This window comes from Homalodisca vitripennis, chromosome 6, assembly GCF_021130785.1.
Source record: "Homalodisca vitripennis isolate AUS2020 chromosome 6, UT_GWSS_2.1, whole genome shotgun sequence".
In the NCBI taxonomy this organism is placed as follows: Eukaryota; Metazoa; Arthropoda; class Insecta; order Hemiptera; family Cicadellidae; genus Homalodisca; species Homalodisca vitripennis.
This window is the reverse complement of record NC_060212.1, coordinates 165,388,314-165,410,568: the sequence shown is the minus strand read 5'-3', so window position 1 is coordinate 165,410,568 and position 22,255 is coordinate 165,388,314. Positions and strand designations below refer to the sequence as shown.

The window sequence follows — 22,255 nt, the reverse complement described above, 5'->3', positions numbered from 1 at the left end:
GACTTTGACTTAGAAGACGATTGTGTCATGGATTGAAACCAAAGTTGTATTGAAAAGACTAAACTGTAAAGTATTTCTTTTTATATAGGCCTTTTTTCATGTTGTATATTAATATTATGGAGGCCTAACCATTTATTTGCCTTCAAGCAAACTCGGTTTGACCTTTTTCATAATAAAAATGTTAGAATATTGGATATTGTCAACAATGTGTGCTTTATTTACCTTAATAATCAAAATAATTGAATAATTATTCTGAAAATATATTAAATAGTATCCATAGCAACAAAACTTTTGTGGAGGCCCTTCTTATAGACAAAACTAAAAGTAAAAAAATCGTCAATTTCAAAAGGGCCTATAACATTAAGTGAAAACTTATTAAAAATAAAATACTTTTTAAACTTTGTGGTCCAATATATCAAAAATTTGTCTTGATAGATTGTGATGTAATATGAATAATTAATTTATATTTATTTATCGGCATTGTAGTAGTTTTGGTACATGTGCAAAAACTTTAACAGAGTGTACAGCAAAACTAAGTTTAGAGCCATAGGCCCTTATTCTAGCTACAGCCTCATATATTAATATATAAAAATTTACATATATAACAATTTGTGTGTGTTTGTGCGTGTATATGTAGAGGATATAAATTAATGTGTACGTATATACCTTCATGACCGTATGCAATTCTTGAGAGCGAATGTTGAAGTATTTAATAATTTTTCGTAAAGGAATAATAACTCTTTACCTCGTTCCTCCGAAGAGCTTCGTAAAGGGCTGTAACTAAAAACTGTGTAATATTTTTTATTTAGAGCAACCGACAGCTAATTACAAAACCATAAATCAAAAGGACAATTTAAAACCTAATATTGATAACGTTGAACACACACAGTATTTTGCAAGATTTATCCGGAATATATATTCTTCACTAGAAGATAACAGCAAAATTAAAATTATATATTAACTGTAATTTATCCATGGTTACACTGTTATCTCACTGTGAATGAACACGAAATTGGAAATGACAGGTCAGATTTTACATCAATAAGTCATCCAATTTCAAGGTTTAAAGTAATCTGTTGATACATTTTCTACAGAAATGCGTTTTTGTTACTCTTTTGTAATATTTGTACTTTTTTATATTATAGTGTAAATAATTTTAATGGCTGCCATTTCATAACCTAATTTTCAAATCCAGTTGAACAATGTTATTGATAGATCTTGTGAGTTGACCAATGTTTGTTTAAAGTTGTTTGGTTAGTTAAAACAGCATTTTAAGAATAAAAATCTCATACAGAGACATACAAGCAGGAAACAAAAATAGGCATACCATTACATTAATATTATTTGTATCCTCTTGGTCCGCGAATTACCATTCTCAAGTATGTGGTGAGAGATCTAATTCATTCATATTTCACATTCTACAAAAGTGCTGGTATTTTGTCATTATTTCAAAACCCCGATTAAGTAACTCTTACCTATTTGATTGCAACAATTAACTTTATATCACAAAAAATTACTATTCATTACTTTCAGTCAACACTTATCTGTCATAGAATATCCATCAAAATACAATGCTACAGAGAGTGCATTGTAATAAAAAGAAACAGCAGACTGTTCTGTAAGGTAATATTGAAACCATAAGAAAGAGGCTGTAAAGTGAAAGGACTTACCACAGAGGCTAGGATGTTGTCAGGCACATTACGGGAGCTATTGCAGAGCGCTCTAGCGGAAGAATGGGAAAACACGACAGGCGCTTTGCTAACTTCCAAGGCGGCTTTCATCGTGGACAAAGAGACGTGGGAGAGGTCTACAATCATGCCGAGCCGGTTCATCTCCTTCACTATTATCTGGAAACAGTCCATTTCAACACTTACTTCTCCTCGTCGTTCCGACACATACAAAGAGAAAAGCTTATTTCTTTACGGGAAATGGCTAATTTACAAAGCGTTTGAATAAAATTAGTGTAAAAAAATTATTAATGAAATTTACATTCTCTCCGGGTACAAAGTGGATTACTGTCACACTCATCGGAATACTACAAATCAGAGATTGAATTTAATCCGACAGGTAAACTTTGAGTTTCTTCATTAATTATAAGGACTGAAAAGCTATCAGTAAGCATTATTAATTTTTCTATATTGTTTTTAAAAGGTACAAATAAAAACCTGTAATATATCAGTGTAATAAGATGGATAGTGAACTTATGTTATATCATGGGAAAGGGGTGGTTGTCTGACACTCAGTTTTCTTTTTTTTTGTAAAGTTGCAAGTATTATGGCCGTGCTAATATTGTACTCATCCTGCTATCTGTAAGCCATTGTCGTTGCTCTAATATTCTATCTCTGTTTAGAGCTTGTTTTGGACGCTGTACTTAAAATATCACATGTCACAATACTTGCACTAGAACGTGTTTTGTAGAACAGTTAATGCAGATTACAATTAATGTTTAATGAATGAACGTTAGTGAAGCCTGTCACTTATGGAGTATGGCAAAATTTCTCTTCTGTACCTAAATCTGTTACTTGTACAAGATACCACAACAACGAACTGACTTACAGACTTTGTACCAAACTTTATTTCTACGTATATATAGGAAAAAAATATTTCGATCATGATGCTGTCCTTCCATACGATTTGGCTAAATTTAAGCGAATATGTTACGATTGGTTACATATGATATTAAAATGTAACATATGTATTCAACGAGAATATTAAAAAAAAAAAAATACAGTGGACAGTCAATGTTAACATTTAGTAAAAAGATTTGATTTTAGCGCAATCTTGCAGTCCTCCCTAGATTAAATGAATTTGTATTTTTTGAAAATAGCTATGTAAAATACATAAAGATATAAAAATGGGAGTTTATTATGTGCAAAATATTTTGAGAAAGATCTCATCTGTAGATTGTATATATTGCATAAAACTTCATATTCACATAGTCAAAAATGAGGTCTATGATAGTAGATGTCCAACCACAGAATTTGGCTAAGATGTATTTAAGCCTATCACTCAATACCTTGAAACCCTCAATTTATCTTCTGCCTGCAAGGGGAATGTGAAAATAGTTAAGTTTTTTGATGGTGCATTTCCATGTATTGGAGCGTCAATAAAGCCTATCACTTAGTAGGCTGGCAAATCTCGCGTCTGTCTGCCTGTCGGCTGTAAAATATCTGTTCTGTCTCCTTTGATGTCTGGCTGTCTGTCCCAGGGAATATCGAGAATGAAATGACCTTTAGTTTTGAAATGTTGCATGCACCTTCAGCAAAGTAATGTTACGCGACATGTTGTTTGGTTTCCCTCTTGTACTCGTAAGTACGTCAGTCAAATGATATCTGGATGTCTGTCCCAGGGAATATCGAGAATGAAATGATCTTTAGTTTTGAAATGTTGCATGCACCTTCAGCAAAGTAATGTTACGCGACATGTTGTTTGGTTTCCCTCTTGTACTCGTAAGTAAGTAAGTCAAATGAAGTCTTCCGACATTAAATTTGATGTCTGGCTGTCTGTCCCAGGGAATATCGAGAATGAAATGACCTTTAGTTTTGAAATCTTGCATGCACCTTCAGCAAAGTAATGTTACGCGACATGTTGTTTGGTTTCCCTCTTGTACTCGTAAGTACGTCAGTCAAATGATATCTGGCTGTCTGTCCCAGGGAATATCGAGAATGAAATGATCTTTAGTTTTGAAATGTTGCATGCACCTTCAGCAAAGTAATGTTACGCGACATGTTGTTTGGTTTCCCTCTTGTACTCGCAAGTACGTCAGTCAAATGAAGTCTTCCGACATTAAATTTGAAACGGTGTTACTATTATAGGTAAACTTGACGATGGTAAACGCCCGATAAAATTCTATGTAGTATTTACTAAGTGGAATTGATTGTATCTCGAGGTTAAAACTTAGGTAATTATTCTAATTTGTCAACCTTTTGTTTTTGTTGTTTGTGTCTTGTAATAAAACATATTGAATATTTTTTACCGTATAAACATTCATCGCAGTTTGATTTCTTTACATATTTAAAGGTAAAACTATTTATTGTCAATATCAATACATATGACTGAAAAACCAGATATATGTTCCACAGTGTACAAAAACGATATTCCCTATTCTAGACGCGTGTATTTCAAAGAAAACAAAAATTCCCACAACTTTTGCTAGAAAACAAAATGTAAAACACCAAATAGCCACTCAAAACTACATTACACTAATATAAAAAATTTTAACTGTTTTCTATACCTTCCCAAAGTTTGTCAAGCCACCGTGTTGGGCCTTCCGCCCAGGCAGCTCAACTAAAGAAGAATCGGCCCTGAAAGAAGAGTTTGGTTATTCATTGAAATGTATAACATAGATTTATTAATAAAATATAGTTTTTATATTTCAATTATGAAGCATTCACGTTATTTTGCTACGTACTACTGGTATTATGCAAAATAAACCATCAGTTTATTTAATTATAAGAATAAACAACAGTTTATTTAATTATAAGAATAAACAACAGTTTATTTAATTATAAGAATATTTATTTCATGTATTAGTTGAAACATGATAACTTATTCAGAAGAAACTACTTTCTTGTAAATGTTTATACAGCGTCATGAAAATATATATTATAATCTCTTAGTTATTTTATGATTTGCAAGAGATTATAAGTAAATATTAAACAAGAGGAGTTAAAATTCATAAATGACAAAATTTTGTTTCTTAATTCACTGTTGGAATAATATTTTTCTATTTATTGACTAACAAAATGTACTATATAAAATCAAACCTGAATTAAAAGATTAAATATGTGTTGCATTATCTTTTGTCATTACTTAATTCAGCTTGTATACTTGGAAATTATATTATTAATTTTCAAAAAAGGTTTATTGACAGTTTATTATGGACTCTAAATGATTTGGAATCATAAAACTATATTAGGCATTTGCCATTGTTAATATTACAAATAATAACCACGACGTTTCGAAATATGGAATCTACACTCTCCTTCAGTACGTGTATAAAAAATTTAAAGCTAAAGAATTAAAGCACTGGAATAGCCCAAGTCATACTTGACAGCAAAAACGTGTATCTGAGGATAGAGATGAATGAGAGCAAGTGACAAAAAATGCACAAAAAATGTTACTGCACAAAATATGCTCACAGGGTGGTAATGGACATGAGGTGGTATAAAGTCAATACAATAGACAATTAACACAATTGTTTCAAACGAAAACTAAAATTAGATATAATTAACATATCAACCTCTACATTAATCCTCTTTTCTAGTTTGATCACTTTGGTGATTAATATCAGAAAAAGAGTAATCGGTAAAACCCGAATTTTAATAGTTAAATAAAACACACAAATAATATTCGAATACACTCTCTCAGTCTGAAATAAAAAGCCGTAATGCCCTCCCCCTCATCACCATCTTGTTCCCTATTCGTTCGGTTCACGTTCAGCGTTACCACAGAAAGTGCTCTTATTGACTTTCCCTCAATCTTTCACATAATCTTATAAACAGATATGCTTTTTCTGTGCCGAAACTGATTGGCACTTGCTATCACTTAGGAACCTCAGATATATGTTTTTGTTTTACGAAAAACTTGTGTTGTTAAGTATGGTAGTCATCACCGCAGTTCAATAGCTTTTAATTTTGTGTATGCTTATCCTCATTTTAGAGGATTTTGACTCCTGAAGAAGAGAATAGAGAATCTCTGAACGAGCGTTCTTTTTTTGGAACAATGGAAAACGCTTCATAACAAATTTATTACCTCTGCTATTTAGTTTAAATCAAATAAGTAATGAGAGTCAGCTATAATTATTCACGCAGACGTTTTAACACTTACCATTGTGTGTTGCATGTGGAGGTGAGGGTGAGATAGCGCACACCTAAACTATACAGAACCCTCAGCACAGGCAGACTGTTAGCTAGAGAATGACCACCCTCAACTCCTATGAGGCTGCACATATCCCCTCTAGAGTGTGCCTCGAAGATCTCTAGAAGCAAACAGCTCACTGTTATAGTTGTAAGCACACTTTTAAATACTAAATATTCTATAATACAGTGCACTGTTGGTTAGGGGATGATCTCCTCTACTAGCCCGTACTTTAACTGGATTATATTGTATGACATTGTATGCTTTATTAACTGTTGTAAATTAGGCGTGGTATTAAGACTTATCGATATCTTATGAATCTAAACAAGTATAACCAAACAGCATATAGGTCTAAAAAATTGTATATACATATCGTAAATCTATACGAAGTAATATGAACGTTCTTTGTCATCATCCAGGTTTTGTGACCCAGTAAGACTCGATGTCTGGCTATTGGGATCAGGTATTAAATTTCCAAGTTTGCTGTACAACCTTATTCTAAATAAAATGTACAGTATGTTTACTGTGTTATAAAAAATTGTATATACATATCGTAAATCTATACGAAGTAATATGAACGTTCTTTGTCATCATCCAGGTTTTGTGACCCAGTAAGACTCGATGTCTGGCTATTAGGATCAGGTATTATATTTCCAAGCTTGCTGTACAACCTTATTTTAAATAAAATGTATTGTATGTTTACTGTGTTATAAAAAATTGTATATACATATCGTAAATCTATACGAAGTAATATGAACGTTCTTTGTCATCATCCAGGTTTTATGACCCAGTAAGACTCGATGTCTGGCTATTAGGATCAGGTATTATATTTCCAAGCTTGCTGTACAACCTTATTTTAAATAAAATGTATTGTATGTTTACTGTGTTATAAAAAATTTTATATACATATCGTAAATCTATACGAAGTAATATGAACGTTCTTTGTCATCATCCAGGTTTTATGACCCAGTAAGACTCGATGTCTGGCTATTGGGATCAGGTATTATATTTCCAAGCTTGCTGTACAACCTTATTCTAAATAAAATGTACAGTATGTTTACTGTGTTATAAAAAATTGTATATACATATCGTAAATCTATACGAAGTAATATGAACGTTCTTTGTCATCATCCAGGTTTTATGACCCAGTAAGACTCGATGTCTGGCTATTGGGATCAGGTATTATATTTCCAAGCTTGCTGTACAACCTTATTCTAAATAAAATGTACAGTATGTTTACTGTGTTATTTTTTTAGTTCTGTGGAATTTGCACTTGGCTGTCTTTACAACTTATCTTGTATTTTGTTATAACTATTTAACACGGCAGTTATATTGACTTGAAACAACACATGTAATGTTGTTATAGATAATTCAGTTTTATAAGACCTAACATCTGATAGTCAAATTAATGCCTATATGAATGTTTTTATAATTTTTTGATAAGACTAAAACTTACGTATGCTTGGAATACATATTTCGCTTATTTATTTCTTTATTTATCATAAGAATTATTATCATTATTATTCAGCTTTATAATTATAGTGTAAATATAACGTATAATATGAGAAGATAATGAAAAGTAATAGTAGGAAACATTGCAGTAAGTCGGATACAGATACGTTCAACCGTGCTAGTTTTATAATTGATAACCATAATTACTGAGACATTAGGCTCTTTTTACTAGTTCAAAATTAATTCTTACCATTAAGTTTTATTTCAAGGAAAATTCAGTAATGTTTCTTTGGAAGCAATTGGATAGATCTCGTAAAGTATACGGACAGAAGACATGAGCCATGTCTGCCGCACGGGTCTGAGCCAGTTAGGGACTGAACTAGGGGATTCGGATGTCTCATTGTTTAAACATTATTTGTCACATGTACCTTTATTCTGTCTTCTGGTAATGTCCTTCCCATTTCCCTCACTCTTCCTTCAACTACCCCCTCCCCCGTAATTTCTTGTAAAGATATGTTCAGCTGCTAAAGATATATTGAAGTTACAAATGGTTTCACGTCGACAATCGTGTGTACAAAAGTGTGTTTATCTCCTTCGTTTTTTGTGAGCAAAATATGGATACATTTTTTATTCTCTTATAATTTTTAAAGTAAAAATCTAACTTGTTAATTCTGCCACGGTGATCTATTTATAAATAAATTTCTTTTTCAAATTAATATTTGGAGCCACCAATGTGGAGTATATATTGAAACGTGAACAGATTAAATGAGAAGAACGAGCTGGAATGTTAAACACTTTTAATGAAATAATTTTTATATTGATGAACTACTACTAAAGCACATATTGAATTTTCTGAATTACTACGTATAAATCGATTTGCAATATATCGACATTCTATTTTGTATACAGTCAAATGTGGTCCTTAGAATATCAAATATTGAAAATGATTTTAATAATGTGTATTACTAAACTAATCCATCGTACTATGAAATATATAAGATCAGTACTTAAAATTTTTAATGCTAATGAGCTCAACACTTGAGTAACGATTCAATTCCAGCAGAATATCTGAAAAGTAATTATTTTTAAGTAGAATGATTATTTTGTTCAAGAGATCGCCGAGTTTCAAGTTTTACGAACAAATTAAGATTTTCAGTTTAATTTTCAAATTAATAACAGTTTTAGAGGATTTTATGATTGTAATAGGAGGTTATAGAGTGACTAAAGTTTATTTTGGGGACAAATAATCACTTTATAAACCTTTGATTGACATTGTCGAAAAAAGTATTGGGACAATATATCTAGTGTGCTAATTAGATGTTCCTTTTATGGAAGTTTAATGTAATGAAAACCAGCATTACTATTTTTTTATTGCACTTACGGTATTATTACAAATACAGTAACAATACCTTGTTAGATTATTAAACCCTTCTCTAATACGAGTGGTAGGAGGTAGGTTGGTGAAAACATTACCATTTACAGCCAACAAGCTTTAGGTTTACAGTGTATCACTTTCTAAAACGTTTGAATTTGTTCCGAACTTGTTAACCTTAACTGTAATTCTCTGGAACAGGTAAGACGACAGAGAAGATAGAGGTATATCTGAAAGATGTCCACAGCGCTATCCAAAAGCCTAATCTAGGAACTAGCACTTGTGAAACATAAACATCAGCACATAACTCTGCTGACTGATCTCAATTACTAACGTATATGATACGTTTGACTTTGGATTTTATTTGGCCGATAACACAGAAAAAACCAAATAAAATTTTTCCCTTGAACAACTATTCACAGTGTGATATGGCCGTCAAGCCTATTGCTAGTTATGTTTCCAATTTCCACGTTATAACTTGCGTCATCATTGCATACCATAAAAGTCTAAAGGATCTCATCTAACACATCTGAAAAAACTATTAAATATTAGAAACTCAGTTACACAATATGTATTTATATAGTTAGTAAGCAATTAACAAATTTACTTAATAAATACTTCTTGGATGTCAGATTTGAATTAACTGAACTTAGATAGTGCCTTTGAAACAAAGGAAATTCCACTTAAAAAGCAATAAATGTTTGTCACTAGATACAGTTTGTGTTAATTTGCACGGTTTTGCAGATTCAAGTAAACTCGGTTTGCCTACTAGAGCACATAAGACATACAAAGAACAGTTACAATAGATTTATTGAATGTAAAATCTAGGTATGTAGCCTTAAATCGTGTTCATTCAGTTTAATTGGCTCAGTGTTTAACGGGGTGTCTCCCATTAGATGAAAAGAAAGCAGAAGGAGTTAACCTAAAGGGCTGAAATTAGGTGTTAAATTACACCTGTCTACCTATATATCCAAATTTCAAATAGTAAACATCTGTCCTTTAGAAGTCAAGGATGTTATCCGGGGTGGGATGAACACGAAGCCGACTTGAAACCTGGCGAGCGGTTAACCTAGTTTTATTTTAATACTATAACTAACTGACGCCTTTTGGTACTTGAACTTACCTTTGGCAGAAGTACAGTAAGTGAGGGGAGGGTGGTACTTGTCAGTGAGTCGCTTGATAACGTCAATCTGTTCCAAGGTCAACTGCACAGCGTCCTTGAACTGAGATTCACAAGGCACATACGCCGCCCAAAACTGTAAAACCACACAATACGTAAACTCAAATATTTTCTAAAAATTACATTTTATAACAGGAGGAGTGAACAAGATTTATGAATTTGATTGGTTAGCCAAGTTTTTGAGTCTGGTTTCGTTTACATGTTTAGAAGTTAAGACCAATGTGGTAAAGAATGGTTCTAAATTTGTTTTTTATTTTCAATGTAAATTAATGTATGTTTATAATCTAACCAAAAAGGTACACAAGGGAAACACTTTTTCACATAAATATTCAAATCTATTCCAAATGTTTGTTTCCAATATATTGCTAGTATTTTCCAAATTTGAGTTTATATTTCTGACGCAATAATATAAAAGTTGTAAACATTTCAAAATATACGTTATTTTAATTTAACCACTAAGATATGGGTTTATGAATTTGGAATTAATATAAAACCGTTTATGTTCCATTATTGTAACACGTAATATGTAATGGTCGTATACAAAGTGCTAACAATCAAACTATAAGTAATCGTAATACTGCAGTCGTATAATATCCGTTATAATCATGTTATTAATGCTCTCTTTAACCCTTCTCCACTACAAATGTCAACATTTATTCACCAGATATATAAAGATATAAACATGTTGTATTATAAGGGATTTTAAAAATTTGTAACTGAAAATATGGTTATTGCTTTATATTATGAATTTAATTTGAATGTATTATCTGTAAATATTACAAACAAACATTCAACCATAAAGTTAAAATTTTTTTGCATTTCACTGAGAACATTTGTGCATGCTAAAATAAAAGATGCTTTGTGGAAAACACTTTACAAATCAGGAGTACGATACTGCGGAATCAGCAGTCCTTTACTCGGTTGTTTTCCTTACAATCGAAACTGGCAAACCCCATTACAGACAATTTCCTTCCTGCTTTCCAATTCTTACCTTTATCTGTATCCGGCCACCTTAAGCGGAAAATACAGATTTGTAATAACGTGATTTCTTTTTATTTCTTCAAAGTTGATTTTTTAACAGATAGTTACAACGTTATGGTGAGGTATTACATGTAGAAAGACAGAATTTTGTATTAATGTCCAGTATGTCTTTAATTGCAAAAAAGATATACTTTTGAACATGATATAAAAGATTACTAATATAATAATAAGATTTGCTATAAATAGTAAAAACAAGATAAATTTAGTCTTCTACCTATCAATAAATTTGTACTTTATAAGCCAACAGCCTGATTTCACCTGCACCGATAGAGACGTTTTTTGCTAAGTAAGAAACCCATCGTCAGCCACTATCCAACCTTAGATATATACATGATTCAACTTTTTCGGGATAAGAATAGACAAAAAACTGTTTCTTACATGACAAATTGTTTAGTATACAGTTCATTTCAATGTTATTACCGATCTAAAACCAAAACAATCATTAGTCATTTTATTTTTTATATTGTCATTTTATAAACAAACTACAAGTTGTCCAGAAAGTCCCATGATGGTTAAATATTTGTGAAGAGATTTAAGATAGAGCTACAAAATTAGTACAGACGTACTAGACAAAAACACATAGTTTAACATACATCCAGTGACACGGAATTGGCAGCCGTTCAATGATAGCTTGAGTTTTCAGTTAAAGAATGTAAATTTTAAGTTTCTCATTGAAATTGTCATTTGTCATTGTCATAAGTCATTCCCATATTAAGCAATTGTAACGGGATTCAGCAATCATCAATAGCTCTAGGTTCGACTTTAAATACCTTAATCAAACTAAAATACACTTAGTTTACAATTAACTATTAGATGCAAATACCGACCTGTGCATAAATTTTAAATGTTCTGAGACACCCTGTGTGGCGTAACCCCGAGGAATTAGCGGATCACTGGAAATTTTGAAATAAGATTTTTTTATCCATTAAGTCTGTAACAATCTTAAATTTTTTCAAAAATATTTAACCGTTCCAGGACATTTTGGACACCTCGGGTATTAGTGCCTCTGCTTTCCAAATTGTTTCTTGCCCTATAAATTAACAGTGCTAATTCATGCAATTATTCTAGTCCTAATCATAATTAAAATACTGATGTAATATTTAGTTTTTGTTCAATAGATATGTACACATTTTGTAAATGCACAGTAATTAGTAAAGACTTATCATTCTATAGCTCCAATCATTTTAGAAATGTGATAATTTATAAAATTCTTGTATATGTGACATTTATTGTCAATCAGGTTTGTTACTCTTTATACGTAATTATGTTATGTGTGTTTAATTTTGTTTCATATTTAGTCAAATTTCTTGTATTTTCGTTAATATTTTGTCATTGTTATTATAAAATATATCTTACATTTACCTAAATTGTGATTCAATTTGTTTTAAATAATAAAAAAAGGTATAAAGAACTCTTAAATTTAAACGAAAAATCCATAACGAGTTTTCAAATATTAACAGAGTGTAATACCGTATGGTATAAAATAATATTGAACTATAAAAAATACCTTTAAGTTAAATATTACTGAGACGATGTAAAATTGTTTAGATCCAACGAAGATATTTCCCATAATACAATAAAACCTCTTCATTAGCACTCCTGTGTATTATGAGCAATCAAACTTAACACTTAACCGCTGAAAAGTCGTGAAATCTAGATTATAATCTCATTTCTTATCGTTACACAACAGCTTGGAGGAAATTGGTTTTATGCAAACTTTGCTTCCTTAAGATGATTTCTGACTTCTTTCCGCCGCAACTCGAAATTAATTGCCCGAGAAATATTAAACTTGAATAATAGCAGAAGTTTGCGTTCCGCCTCAATAACTCGACCAGCCCACCAGACTTTCTGTAGCGTGCTGACTACCTGTCCTCGCTCTTACATGTGGCTACTGAATTAACGTTTATCACGGTATTACATCACATAATATTACTTAATTTACAGTAGTAACCTACATACAATTTTAATGTCATTTTTTTATGTTCTCAATGTTTATATACTAAAAATTAAAGTATTTCACACTTGTTTTAAAAATCTGATATTTAATTTACTAAAATATAATATCTAGTAGTTCTATAAAAATTAAATCTAAACGTGTTAAGTAAAATCCATGTAAAGTTACGTTCCATGTAACGTATTTTTTTCCCTTCTTCACCATAATCACCGTAAGCTATCTGCATTTAACCCAGTCTTCAAAAAGTACAAAACTTTGTAATTGTCGAAAGAATACATTTTAATTGTGTTATTTTGTCACTAGTCTAAGGCTTAACTGGGCTAAATATCCAAATAAGTCAAAAATAGGGTCAACGCCCCTCTAAATAGAGTACCTATTTAAGGAGGGGGGCAGCTTTTAACGTCAATACAATATGTGTTAAGGAAATTTCATTGGTATATACATTCTTAAGCTCTCAATATCCAAAATTCATTTCTAATATAGTCTAAAATAAAATAATCTTTCAGTAACTTCTAGTTTTCTAATTTTCAAGATTTCAATTTCTTGAAAGTTTCTTCTTCTTGAAACAAAATTCATTTCTCAGGGTTCTCTAAATTGCTTTTCAGGGATAAAATAATTTATACGAGTAATTAGCTTCTAAGGTTTTAAATTGACTATGTTTAATATTCTTCAATAATTGTTTCTCTCTTTTAAATTATTAATGTAATATATAACTTTAACTTTGTCACACTGAAGATAAGCTTTCCCAAGAGATGTCTTTCGTCGTTATTATAATAAGTGATTTATCAAGTATGAAATAATTACCAATTTATGTAGAGGGTTGTATGTACAATTATATGCTTCTAAATGCTCTCATTTACTGGACACAAACTAACTCTTAACCGGTGGGGACTTCAACAACATGGTTAGAAAGGAAAATTAGGATAAAGATAAATCTCCTAATTTAGGTTAAAACCTGCCTCCTATTTAAAATGACTGGGTTACCTGTGCAGAGACGTGGCCCGCCCTTAACCTCTGCAAGTCCGTGTGGGACCAGGCACTCAAGGACCAAGGCGGCACTTGCCGCAGGTCTTCTCCGAATCGGAACTCGTTCAGACGGTTGTGCACGAACTTCCGGATGTTCCAAGGCAGATCATTATGTCTGCAGGTAAAAAGACATAGATGAGGTACGAATAATATTTGGAAAATCCATTGAATATATCTTTGAAATATACGAAACTTACCCATCCACCAATGGGGTCTCCCTGAGCAATTTGTGAGCCATCTCTAGTCGCTCCTCGTAGCTAGCTCCGGCTTGGATACTAAGAGCCAAAGGGACGCCCACTCCCGCCGCCGCTGCCAGGAGGACCGCCACCCCCACCAGCCATCGGTGCCGCCCCCGCAAACCCCCGGAACTGAACAAGTCTGTCAGCAACATGCAGCCTGCGGAGAACAAGTACTCGTGAAATGCCAGAATAATACTATATGGGTCAGGAAATAGGTACCAACATAACTAAATCTTGGTAACTTAATGTATAAACTACTGCTTTTGGTGTTCAGTACACCTTCTACGGAGAATGAATACAATGTTAATAGTAAAACATTCTCATCGCTTTGAGAATGATCTACGATCACCAGAAGCCAACAGCTAATTTGGCTACGGAGAATGAATACAATGTTAATAGTAAAACATTCTCATCGCTTTGAGAATGATCTACGATCACCAGAAGCCAACAGCTAATTTGGCTACGGAGAATGAATACAATGTTAATAGTAAAACATTCTCATCGCTTTGAGAATGATCTACGATCACCAGAAGCCAACAGCTAATTTGCATTGTATAAGCACATAATCTGGTTATTTGTGAAACCCTGCAAAAATCATCCTAAGGACTAGTTTTGGTGGTCGTCGAACCTGAAGTTTTTTGTGTAAACAATATCCAAAACAGTAAACGATAATTTATCAGGTACTTTTTTCTTAGTTGTTCGCTTTCAAGCCAACCGTCAGACATTAAACTTTAATGTTAAATAAATATTAGCTAACGATACACAAGCCAACTGGTTAGCAGAAAGTGGCGACTACAACTCTAGGTGTTTACTGTTGATAAACATATTATTTATGTCTGACCGTAGATTTAAAATATCTCAATATAAGAAAATAGCACTTGCGTAGAAAACTATCTTAACGTATTTAAACTCTTTCGAAACGCCCCCCCCACACTTCACGACCCACCTTAACTAGCGTGGTTTTGATTTATTTCTTTGTGAGGAAATACTACTCTATTGGTTTGAAAAGGCTGTGGGCTAATAAAATGAAAATTAGGTCTTAAAATAATACATTAGTTATTTTTCATAAACATATATATATATATATATATATATATATATATATATATATATATATATCTTTAAATTAAGAAATCTATTTTCTTAAGAAATCTTTAAATTCTTTCAGTTTATCTCAATGTTGTAAATATTTTTGTGTATTTTCAAAGAGTATTCAAGTATTCTAAATTTGATGTTAATAGCTGTCTGTGTTTATCCCCCTCTGAACTTATGGTTTAATGAATATTCCTGAAAGAGCAGTAATCTCGCACAAAGTGAAACACATAATTAGATTCCTTAAGAGTATTACCATCATAATCTGTCATTTAATATTTCACGATCGAATGCTCTTGTGAAGTGAAGAGCTCAGTCTGAGAATGAAGAGAGGCCGATGTTAAATTGGATTTATCAACTTCTGAAAGATAGATTAATCATCTGACAGATTACCCTGGCAGGTAGAGAGGTCCTTCCTTTAAAAACTTAATTGGGGATCACGGGTCTTCCTTCGCAAAAAATCTTTCTTATGACGGGAATATAAACCAAAGAGATGATTCACTTAGCTTATTTTAATTTAATTACCTACGTTTTAGTTGACATAGCCCTTCAACACTCTTACCTAGTCGCTGTGACAAATGTTGATAATTATTTTAGAAGAGCAAGTCTTTTACTAACGTACTTAATAATCTACAATACATTTCAATTTTATATTAAAAAAGGGAATAGTTTTGATTTGCCACGCATTATTTGAAAAAAAACTTTATTTTGACGATGTTTGATTTGGAAAGGTAACAGGATTTACTAAATTTGCCATTAATATGTCTTACAAGAATAGATCACTACATTTTGAGGATTGAAATCCATCCTCTTTGTCAGGTATCAAAGAATATTATAAATATGGATGTGAACACGAAACAATATACGCAAACGGATTCTCATTTAAAAACAAAACTGTAGGCTTAAAAATCTTATTTTGAATGGTTTGTAATCTTCATACAACTATGAACGTCAGATGCACGATTATTTTCCACGTACAACTTGTCCTGTTGTGAGTTTTTTACTTTTGCGAGTTCATCGATGTATAATCATTTGGGGTTACGTCTCTCTATATAAATTTTCGACACCTACAGAAGAGGTTAGATTCCAATCCTAGAAACGTAGTGTAATATATTTGTAACATATTACGAAGCCAAATGGTGAAAATCCATTTCTCACGTAGAGTTTAGTATAAAACTTCAAATTTCAATTGCCAAAATTTAAACATTAACAGAATTGTTTTAAGCTTCTTTTTTTAAAATTTATTATTTTACTTATGACTGAAAATATATTCATAATCATTCTACAAAGTACAAAGGAACTTAAAACATTAATACTAGAGCACGCAATGCTCTTTTTCTTTAATTTACAGATGACAACTATGTTACATAATTCTTGTTTAACTACTGTCTTGAAACTCATTTTATAGTATGATAAATATAGAAGAATGCTTGAAATACAGACATGTTTCAATTTATTTTTACTTCCATTAAAACTAAAAGTTTATTTTATTTTATTATCAAAACGGTTGAAGATAAATATATTACAAAATTGAGTAATTCTTAAGAATGTCATTATTTTGGATATTTGGCATAGGTTTACCTTACAACAATAGAACACTACGCTTTTAGGGTTTCTCCCCACGCAACCGTCGCCATACGATCTATTGTTTTATATATACCACATTGTAAAGAATCTGTTTACACTGATCTTTATCTCAGTCACTCACCCCATGGTTTGTATAGCACGTTTTATGAAGTGTTCTTATTTTGATGTCTTTTTGTCATCACTTCACTTATTTTGTACTCAAAAAGCCATTATCCTTAATTACAAGCGTTATTATTTTGTGAGTGCATTATCCTATATGGATTTCTCTTTGCTTGCCTGTGTATTAACTTTTTGACACCTGAGGACAAAGAGGATGGATTTTGGACCTCAAAATCTAGTGTTCTATTCCAATAACGTATAACGATGACAAGCGTCAAAAATATGGTGTCCTTGTAATCATCGTTTATAATAAACTTTAAGCAAAGTAGCTTGTTGTTGGTGGTGAAAACAATATAGTGGTACTAAACTAAATTGGGTTACAGTAAATAAGTGTAATATATTTCTGAACGTAGTAAGCCTTGATATTTACTTACATTATGTTTGACATTCAAGACATAAAAACTGTATCAAAAATATTGATAGATGAATAAGTGTTGTACTACCTGTTGTAGTAGAAGTAGACGTGGTAGAGGGCGGGTGTCGAGGGTAGAACGTAACCTCCTCTTTGTTCGGTTGAGTCACGTCTGGGGGAAATTGGGTGCTATCTTCCTGGAACAATACAACGGACTGATAATAACCCTTAACAGGTCATATTGGATATATCACCCTACTGTCGAAAATAGCCACGTACTTATCGTACACTGCTGTTCAATCATAAAATAGCGGGTAATACCTTAGCGGACGACCAAAAGTCGTCAAAATTAGACAATTTTTAATATTTGAGTCAAATAAATATTGTATATAGAAACATGACTATATGACGCATATTTGTGTAAAACTTTTGTACAAAAGTGAGTTTTCATCGAATAATGTTTTTCAATTGACAAACAAATCATGGTGATATATATCACCACAGTTGTGGCCATTTAAAATGAAGTATTCCTAAACAATAATCCTTCAAAATCTGATTTTATATATATGTATATATATATATATATATATATATATATATATATATATGTATATGTATATATATATATATATGTGTGTGTGTGTGTGTGTGTGTGTGTGTGTGTGTGTGTGTGTGTGTGTGTGTGTGTGTGTGTGTGTGTGTGTGTGTGTGTGTGTGTGTGTGTGTGTGTGTGTGTGTGTGTGTGTGTGTTACAGGTGGTAGACATGGTTCTAAACATTTTTCATAATTTTCAGATATATCCACAAACCATCCCTTACAAGCCGTCTTTAGCGGATATACCGCAAAGTAGCAATGGTCTACTTTAGGGATAAAGCTAGATAATATCATCATGGAATGATAATGTATACTCTGCAATTACGAGCTCTCGGTAATCTGTAAGAAGAACCTGGATTGTAACCGTCGTGACGTCAGGTATTGAATAATCTTCCACTAGCCACACATTCCCTTAGATAGATGAGAGGGTATACATATTTCAACTGCCCGTTTCAGTTGTAACCCAATGAACACAACCTGGCCAATAACCTCTCCTACCCTGCCTTAAGATGATAGTCACTGTTAACACGATTCCTCCTCAATATGAACACTCTGAGACCCTAGCGGCATAATTCAACGCAGAAAGAGGGTGTTGTTCGCAAAATGTAAAACTCAATTTTCAGATGGGTTAACAAGCATATGTGAGCATTGGTGGGCTATATTTCCTTTTGTACAGCTCGGGACAGCTAATCCTAAACTAGGAAGGGGACAGTCGACAAGTGAAGTTAAATAATAATTACCCGAATACATTAATAAACTCTTCATTAAACCTCTAGCAGTTCAGGTTGTTCACTTTTAATAAACCTTTACCACAGTAGCTACGTAGAATAATCGGTTGCTCCATCGTGCATCGTGCCTAAAACGTCGTAGTGGACTTAAATATGCGCCTTATGAGACAGTGAGAATACATTTTCACCTAGATTACACTATATTTTGTAATCTCTATATATATGTGTCTCTAATGTTCTCCACGCTAAATGAGTTTTTATCGCTTCATACGATCATGATTCTAGATTCCAGGAGTCGAGTCTGTGACAGTATTATATTAAAGACATTACGTATTTCAAATTACAGTTATAACATTCTTATAAATTTTATGCAACCAGAAGTAGCCAATGAGACCCAAATCTCATTTGTGCCAAAGAAAGTGAAACAAGCAGGACAAGATAGGGAGAGAACTTAATTAAATTCAAGAATACGAAATGGGTATTGAAAAAATATGGGTTTGAATATGAATTTCAAATTGGAACATAAAGAAGACATTTAATGGAAGTCATATTTTTGCCAGCTACAGCCAACATGATTATGTAATAAACCTTTTAACTCCTCTCACTATCACATCGCAATATCGCCAATTATGTTTAACTTTAATTATTTTTTTCCAATTACATACATTCACGATTTTGTACTACACATATTTATACATGTTACATAGTGAAAGAACAAAATCGTTCGGCGGCTACCGTCCCAAACAGAAATCACACACGCTGTTTGCTTATAAGGTGTATGTAATGCCTTTGAATTATTTACCATAATCAAAAGTCTACGAAGTATTTGTATGAATTTTTATGGGATAAAATATTTAAATGAGAGACTGCACCCGTTGATATCATACTTGAGATTTATATCTCTGTTCTAACCATGAATACCGTAATAGACTAATATAAAATGAAATATGGAATAATTGGTAGAAAAAATGTTATTAATTAAAAAGGAAACTTTTATTAGAGATTTTGCCTCGAAAAGTGTGTGATATTTTATGTACGTATATCGAATTAAATGAATTCAAAATGTACATTGTGTAAAATAAAATCTATCAGAAGTGTTAAAATGTGTATTATTGTATAAAATAGAAAAAGTTTTTATTTTGAATTACTGAATATATATATATATATATATATATATATATATCAACCTATGCTTTCATTTAAGATATTCTTCTGACTCCTAGCGGGCCGCCCCCCTGAGGAAGTAGCGGATCACTGAATATGTGATAAAATAGATTTTTACGTCCAGTAACTTTCTGTAAGGTTTCGTAGCTCTATTTTAAATGATTTGAAAAATGTTTAACCGACCCGGGACTTTTTGGACACCCTTTGTATGTATATATATATATATATATATATATATATATATATATATAAGTAGATATGAATATGCCGATTCTAGACCACTTGTGGAGCCAACAGTAAATCAATGGAAAATACTGTTTAAAGGACAATAAACGAATCTGTAGCTGTTTGCTTCTACTTTCTTGAGCTGTTTTAATGTAAAATATATTGGAAATGTTGTCAAATCTGCTACGAATAAACGAAACGCAGATAGAAAAAATTCAAAGTCAAAAGTGCAAAACCATTTCTCGGTCGACCTTTTCTCCTCCCTCTTTCTCTTTCTCTCTCCCTCTCTTTTTATGCCTATGACACGATCACTTCTACCGTTTATAGGCTAGGATCTTTATTCAGGCTAGAGAGAGAGAGAAGAGTGAGATACGGATAGAGAAATGGTTCCGGAATACGTACTGAATACTTCTGAACTTGGTGTTTCTCCGCTATGGCCACTCGCATTGAAACAGTTCAGAAGTAAACTTCCTAACCGACCAAACCGAATTCGCGGACATATATACTGAGCAAGAAACTACAACATCCAATCGAGAAGTAAAAATTTAAAAAATTAATTTAAAATATAATTTGAAAATTACAAGTAACAAAATGTACGCATATTTAAAATAGGTAAAATTATCTTACATTTAAAAAAAGAAAATGTTATAATAGTTAACGGAAACACAATTTTTATTCTTTAAAGCAATCTGCATTACCGACATTTTAGTTCCGAAAGAATGCGCTATGCACGAGGTGTGCCACTACAGACCGACCATCACGATAATCGCTTCGCCCGCGTCATATCCGTTAGTGATATCACGCCGTGAGAGGCACAATCGTTGGTTTACAATCACCATTTAGATAAATAAATTTTTCTATATAAATGGAGCGCGAAAAAATATCATGTCCGTTCTGCAAAAGAGAAATTTTAAGAAAAAACTATGATCGCCATTATAATTCTAAAAGTCATGAAAAAAACAAGCAAATTTACAATAATGAACTAAATTATTTAAGACAATGGGCTAGGGAAAATCACATTGCCGATCACGAAAACATGAATAATATTGAGAAATTACGAGAATTAAACAGAAATTTCAAAGTTGAAAAGAAAAATCTCGACCTATTTAATGATGAAAAAATTCATTCAATAGCTGAAAAGTTGGCTATCGGTACTAACGATAAAACCAAGTCTGAAATCATTGAAAACATTGATAAAACTCTTAACGAAAAACCTGAAAATATCATACAGTAGATGTTGAAGTTTTATCCTCTATGCAAGGTCTTTTCAAGCAATACATTTTAACGAATTTGAGCGATAATTTTATGTCAATTTACAAATATCTTTTAATTATGCGCCCAGAAATTAAAAGTTTAATAGAAAAATGTCAAGACACTGTGAAAAATAGTAAAGGATATATCTCTTTGGAATGCGAATACGAACGAACTTTAGTAAACGGTGAACCACAAACTTGCCCAATATACTTTACTATAAAAGCAGACGAGATCTTTGATGTAAACGACTTTATTTCTAAACAATTTAATAAATTATCACATCGAGAACAGACAAATCATCCAAATAGGGGTTCAGGATGGACATTTAAAAGCTGCAAACAACTAGTTTTGAGCCTTAACAAACACGAAATGATGAATGCTGGATCATATATCGATTTGCCAAAGAAAATCAAAGATAAAAAAGCTTGTATAAATATCAAAAATAAAGATGATTATTGCTTTATTTATTCTATCCGATGTGCTATTGACAAACCCGAGACTCACGTTGACAGAGCAAAACAATATGAAAAATTTGTAAATGACGAGATATTTTCGGGCTTTGAGTATCCAATGTCTTTGAAAGATACACAATTATTTGAGAAACGAAGTTACAATTCCAAGCACAAATATCCAAAAATGTCTATCAATGTCTACAGTTTTGATGAAAGTATTAAGGTTGTTCCGTTACAAATTTCTGAAAAATATGATGCAGAATTAAATATTGATCTACTGTATGTAAAACAAGAAGACAAATCTCATTTTGTTTTGATAACCGATTTAAGTATGTTAGTGAGTTCTCAAACATCCAAACATGGACATAAAAATTTTCTATGTAGAAGATGTTTAAGCCATTTCTACAAATCTGGAGATTTAACAGATCATTTAGAAATTTGCAAGCAACATGAAGTTTGTAAGCCAATTATGCCGTTTTCAGGTCAAACAACTAAATTTACTAATTATCAAAAGAAGTTTAGCCC

General features: G+C 32.1%; 1 protein-coding gene across 2 annotated transcripts in view; it reads right to left on the bottom strand.

Annotated features, from left to right (window-relative positions):
- The window catches only part of LOC124365114 (putative dipeptidase TSTA_079200), an 81,429-nt gene that overhangs the window by 18,624 nt on the left and 40,550 nt on the right, over positions 1 to 22,255 (bottom strand). For both annotated transcript variants that reach the window (XM_046821059.1, XM_046821058.1), the window contains exons 3-9: positions 17,405 to 17,510; positions 14,082 to 14,280; positions 13,843 to 13,999; positions 9,807 to 9,939; positions 5,830 to 5,980; positions 4,235 to 4,304; positions 1,671 to 1,847 (exon numbers count right to left, since the gene is read on the bottom strand). In XM_046821059.1, the coding sequence (XP_046677015.1) occupies positions 1,671 to 1,847; positions 4,235 to 4,304; positions 5,830 to 5,980; positions 9,807 to 9,939; positions 13,843 to 13,999; positions 14,082 to 14,280; positions 17,405 to 17,510 (993 nt within the window). The remainder of the gene's footprint in view (positions 1 to 1,670; positions 1,848 to 4,234; positions 4,305 to 5,829; positions 5,981 to 9,806; positions 9,940 to 13,842; positions 14,000 to 14,081; positions 14,281 to 17,404; positions 17,511 to 22,255) is intronic.